Source organism: Belonocnema kinseyi, chromosome 8 (assembly GCF_010883055.1).
Source record: "Belonocnema kinseyi isolate 2016_QV_RU_SX_M_011 chromosome 8, B_treatae_v1, whole genome shotgun sequence".
NCBI classification, from domain to species: Eukaryota; Metazoa; Arthropoda; class Insecta; order Hymenoptera; family Cynipidae; genus Belonocnema; species Belonocnema kinseyi.
In genome coordinates, this window is record NC_046664.1 from 99,044,176 (window position 1) to 99,050,519 (window position 6,344).

General features: G+C 34.0%; 1 protein-coding gene across 4 annotated transcripts in view; it reads left to right on the forward strand.

Annotated features, from left to right (window-relative positions):
* Window positions 1-6,344, forward strand: part of LOC117178346 (protein phosphatase Slingshot homolog 2) — a 302,560-nt gene that overhangs the window by 178,016 nt on the left and 118,200 nt on the right. For all 4 annotated transcript variants that reach the window (XM_033369767.1, XM_033369766.1, XM_033369768.1 and 1 more), the window contains one exon: window positions 764-923. In XM_033369767.1, coding sequence (XP_033225658.1) covers window positions 764-923 — 160 coding nt within the window. The remainder of the gene's footprint in view (window positions 1-763; window positions 924-6,344) is intronic.

Genomic DNA, 6,344 nt, shown 5'->3' on the forward strand with positions numbered 1-6,344 from the left:
TCACACAAAATTTAATGCAAACTCTTTGCTCCATTTTTTTCAAAAGAAGAAAATCGCCGAGCACACCAAACCCTTCTAACCTTTTACGCCTCTGCCAGAAAAGCAACATGAGCTATATAGTCAAAACTGTGAACTTATGATCGTGACGAGTGTACCAACACAACAAAACAAAAATTTTAAGACTTGAATGTACGTAGCCCGCGAAAATTGAAAAGTCACCTTACTTTTTGAACACACCTCGTATAATAAAATAATAATCAAGACTTTCATAAAAATAAGATGTTTTTCAGGCTACTTAAGCCTTTATTAAAGAAAACTTTTCAGACATGACTCGTACATTAATTCCAATACAAATAAATAAGAGAGTGACATAATAAAGTTCCAGCAGCAGCTAAAGCAAGTCCTAAAAAATAAGATGCATCAAAACTTAGCCTAGCTTTTTTATGTGTGCATAGTTCTTTCCATTGTTCAATTAAAATTATATTAAATATAATTATTGAAGTTTACACTGAGATCGACAAATCATGGTTGGATTTGGCACATTCAACAAAAGGCGATCACAATTTGACTTGACTTGAATAATGTTGAATATCATTCGTTTACTGTGTATGACTGTTAAATAATGGACTTATTTTGATTATGTATTTGAACGGTGTTATGGCTGACTCGTTGAAGTGAGTGAATAATTGTTGTAAATTGCGACTTTGACTGATTACTGTAGCTTGATGTTTAAATTGAATATGTAATTTGCTTTCTGTTGCAGCCTTAGCGAATGCTACTTCGCGGGCAAGGGTGCGGCCTTGGTTTTACCGCCAAACGAGAGAGCACGACCCTCCAGGCGCGTTTCGGCCGCAGGATGCGATATTCAACAGCATCTTCAGTCCATGTTTTACCTCTTAAGACCAGAGGAGACCCTGAAGATGGTGAGTAACATATTTTCATTTCCTTATATAATTTTATGAAGGTCCAAGCAGTTTTTATAATTTATGTCTGCCATGTTGCATCCGCCATTTTTAATTTTTTAAATCCAACATTAGATTTGAATTTAGCGACCCCAAAAATCACAATATACTCAAGCAAAATTAAATCGGATCACGTTTAATAATAATTATCTTTTAAAACTCCCACATATGTGTCTTGATGCGATGGAGAAGCACTTCACAATTACATAAATATGTAATACATTGAAAATTAGTACTGTAAATTTCACACCCTTCACGTTGATGTCAAATTTTTTCTATCTAATAATGTTTTTGGCATACTGTTGAAACATAAAGTGATCCTTGGAATTTTCCGTTCATTTACTTAGTCTTATATAATTAATTTTCTAACTTCCATACTAATTTCTTAAAGGGGAAAAAAACAAGCAGTCTAATAATTCCGTATTCATTGTAGAAATTGAGAATATCTCATCGAAATTTATATTGAATAAAATTTAGATTTAATTAAATCCTTGCAGATAAAAATTCGAATTAAGCATGTCTCATTAGCTATAATTTAGTTATCAATTATTTACATATACAGTGAAAGTATAATTATAATAACCGTTATAAGGTACCAGAGATATTTATATCCCTGTTAAAAGTTATTTCTTGTGTAAAAGTATCACGGGCACACTGAAATTTACTAATAATTTTATTCCATTACGTGCAGAATAGTTTTGTAACCTGTACTACATGCGTTTTCATTAGAGCGTTTCGTCTGGGCTGTTACGATTACTAGTTACAGCTAAAGCCGCACCGAGAACCTCCTTTTTCTATTTTGCTTCCGAGTTTCCAGTCAAGACTGTAATAATGTCCCTGAGGCATCGATAAATATTGTAGTCGCCTCATGACTTAAAGGAAATACAAAAATATTATTCATTTACGAGTTTTAAGATTAGCACTATTAAGTATTACGAAATTCTTCGTAACACTAGCCCTAGACAAACTAGAAATGGTTCAGACTATCCGAAAATTCCGTAATAGTAGATAGTGTGTTCTATGTGCTGGATGAATTTATTATATTTTATAAATACTTCAATATCATACAAGATTGAATTCTTTCAGTATTATTGTATTTATAGAATATGTAATACCTTTTTGTAGATTTATTTCACATGTCTCGTGATTTGGCACGTATTCAACGGTTTCCTGAAATTTGAAATTTATGAATCTGGTTTGGCTTTACAAACTGCCTGCAAACTTAAGTTGGTCGTTATTGTGTGATGCTGGAGCAAAGTGCCAAGAAATCGTAATCGCCGGAACCCATGTAAATACGACCACTTACCTACCATTTGACGTCAGCTCTCCTTGACAGGAGAATTGCCAATTGTCAATTGTGAAACCGTTGACTTGGCTTAAGCGATCTACGTCATGAGATGGCCTTGTGTTCGTGTAGTTGTTGATCCCTTGGCCGCAATTAGAAAGCAAATCCATAAAACATCGAATCGCCAATTGGAAATGAGCTGCCATTCTAGCTATGTAGATTTCTAAGTGTAACAGGTGTACTGCTAATATACATTATACATTCCATCAATTAGTTTTATTCCCACTTAAATGATTTTTTATACATTTCGCGACGATTATTAAATTTCTTAAAGTTTCAATACTGAATTTTAAATAAAGCAGAAAGCAAGTCATGTATAAATAAATTGCTTGCAACGCCACCCATTTTTTCGAAATTGTTAGTAAAAGATTCTTTGTCTCCGGTACATTACATGAGTATAAAAGTATAAATATAAAAATGTGATGGGCAATCATAAGATATGATGGACGGAAAAGTGAGCTAACAATGAGAACATCGACCTACTTGGGCGTTGGCATGAGCAACGGCGATGAAGATGACGTGTGTCACGATTGTTCTTTAAGGCAAGGAGGTCGAGACTAAAGAAAGTTCATGACTTCCGGTCCACGTTAGTTCAACGCATCGCTATCCGTGAATTGCGAATGAGTCGATGAAATTATCTGCCAGCTTTACTTCGAAAAGCATTCGTTCCGCCAGCACTTTTCAGTTTCGCTACATTCTCAACGCATGATTGATAGCTATTATAGAAGAACCAATTTAACAATATATTAATGATGGCAAAAACAGCATTGCTAAACTACTAATAGAGTTAATTTTTTAAAAGAAAGTAGAAGATCAAAACAAGGAAGAATAAGGATTAGAGTATATTAAGTAAATGATAGAATATGTCGGTTGTTGTTAAGATTTTGAAGTGAAAACGATTGCATAGAAAAGGTAAAAATGGAAAATAGCGTCAAATCTCAAGGTTTGTTGACTGAATATAATTGGAATGACTATTCTTTTTGGGAAACTTATATTATACAATGTAGATACCAGAATTTTCGTTCTTTCATTTCTCCATTTTTAATACTTTTTTGTCTTGTGTACCTTAACCAGATAATTTTCACTTTTTACAGCTTCTCGTAAGTGCCCAACCTTAATTTATGCTCGAGATAATGGAACTGATTTCCATATTAATTTATTCTCAATTGCTACAAAGTACTCTCTTCGCTACTTTGTATTGACAATTTACGCTTCCAACTCCATAACAAGTTTCTTTTCGGCCTCGAATATTTACGAGGAGACCATAATTCTTTATGCAGTTTATCACAGGGGTCGTTTTTAATGACCTGCTTTAGATACACTGGTACGCATTCTTCACACACGCTGCAAAAGAGTTTGTATATATATTTACGTAATGATGTGTTACATCTTGTAAACACTCGATCGCCACAAGGTTGTTGATTTAGGCCAGGCAAAATCGCCGAACCCTGTTAATAAGAAGAAACTACTTTTGTGAGGGAAAAAAGTATTTGATTTGTGTAGCATAATGAATATGTATAGTTCTATACCCTAAACGAAAGCCTGCTTGACATATAGTTAGTATCGGCTTGTGGATTCAGGAACACATCTTGTCGACGAGTCTCCTTATCTGAAATTTCATCTGCACAATGGAGAAGAGAACACTCTGTCACGAATGGACGCATCATCGTCACGAAAATCCGCTTGTTAATGACAAACTACTGCCCGTGAACCGAAAAAAGCTGCTAACCTACAATGTAGCAGCTTTGCATTGTAAATTGCGAGATGTAATAATTCGTTGGCGGTGCTCGGAAGGTATTGTGTGCCCTTCGGCATGTATCTATGGCTGGAGCGAAATCTCTTGCACTTTTGTCAGCATGACGTCCTATCTCGTAAATTCGCATGGCCGATTTCGATATATCGACTATATACTATTTTTATACAAACTATCTTAGTCAGGATGACCACTGGGCCGGGAAATAATAAGGAATTTGTTGAGTCCAGAAAGACACTTGCACTGATAGAAAATTCTTAAAAATTGAAACACTTTTGAATTCGAAATTTAACACAAATTTCAGATACTGGTGACTGAAATCAATTTTCTTGCATTTTTATGCATTATAAAATTCATTCAGGCCAAAAAGTCGACAAACCCATTGAAATGTATTAAAAAAAAGACTTCCTTCACCTGTCGGTAAATATGTGAATAACCATTAAAAACATAGGTGGCGTAAAGTTTTTACAGCGCGCATGTGTTTCATTATATATGTTTAGAAGTCCTTTAGTCTGTTTTGACATATTAGTACTGAAAGTAAGCACTCCAAATTTTATTAATTTATCTGCAACCGTCTTCAAGTTATCGGGTTCACAAAAAAGTATGACATCAACACACCACCTGAACAACATTTTTTACGAGTTTTTGGCCCTCCTCCCTTCCTACCTCCTTTGACCACGTGGACTTATATTTTCTTTATTATTTTAACTCCATATTTTATAATAATGTGGATCTTCTTGGTATTGAAAAGCCACGAAGCCGAAAGGAGCTAAAATCCGCAGAATTTGGAGAAATTATTTTAAAAAATAATACAGCGTAAAAGTTTGTTGTAAACAATAATAATTTTATGTTAAACTCGTTCTGATTCATTATGGATTGACAATTGGATAACATTGTCCAACACATGAACTCTATGTAATGTTTTCTTTGAAATCGAGGGACGTATTGTTTTTTCCGTAACTCACAGATTTAAGAAAAAATTAAAGAAATTGAAATGAGATTAAAATGATATTTAAAATCCTATGTAACGTCCAAAAATCAAATTAATGTGCAGAATTCCTGAAAATAAAACCAAGAATCCAAATTTGTTGTCCAAATTTGATCGTTGGATTCTTGGTTTTATTTTTAGCAATTCTGCACACATATTTAAGTAAATTATGTAAACAGTTGTATTAATTAAAAAATGTAAATTCAATTTAAGTAATTTAACTATACATTTTTAAGAAAATTTTGAATTTGTAAACTTGAAACTAGAAATTTGTTGGGAAATCTGGAAAAAGTTGAGAAATACCCACGATTTTGTTATGAGTCTTGAGTGGCCCATGCAGTTTTTACAATGGTAAAATCGTTCTCGCTTCTGAATTTTTTAAAAAATTTCCCTGAAAAAAAATTCTTTTGACGCCTCCAGTGAAAGAAATTCTGATGAGTGGGCTGTTAGTCATAATGAAAGGTTACATATGGAACAATTAATTCTTTATTTTCGAAAGGTCACTTGTGTGACTCTCGGCAAAGAAACTTGGTTCCTCGAGGTTACTGGAGTAAACGGTGCCGGTGCTTTATGCTGGAGGATTGTTTCCTAGATGGCTTTTTAGTGGCCCGTTACTTTTTATGAAAGCACTTTACTTTGCATGCTCATTCGAGGCCTTTCATGCGGAAAGTGTCAGCGACCTGGACTTCCATTAATTACTCGCTTACTTATTTCCGGTCTTTTGTCCTGGACTGGACATTGCGACCTTATCAACGATCCCAGTGAAATCGTGCAGTTTTTTCTTTAAGTCGATTTCATTTGATTAACCCACGAATTGATAAATTTCACTTTTCCCAAAACCTCCTCATCATCTGTGATTTGCATAAAATATTGGTTCATCACCATTAAAAATAATATATTATTATATGCAGCAAACTTCTAATGCTTATTTTTAATTGTAGAACAATATTTTATTTTCAGATAGAACAATAAAATTAGGAAAAATATTCCCTTCATTTAAACTTCCGCAACTTAAGGTACATGCATGGAAAGTATTAAAGAAAATTAAATTAGAGATACAAGAACAGTTGTTGTAAAATAAGATTCCTCTGGAAGCTTCAAAGTATCGACGTAACGGTAATAGGTCTTAACCTGAGCCTTGTCGTTCATGCGATCTTAAGAGGTCAAAGGTGGATAGTAGATCAACGCGACACATGCTGTTCTACTGTTTCGGATCGGCTTTTATGCAGTAATATCTGATAAAAATCATTATGAATACGAATTCAATAGACTTTAGCCGGTTCTCGCATGTGCGCT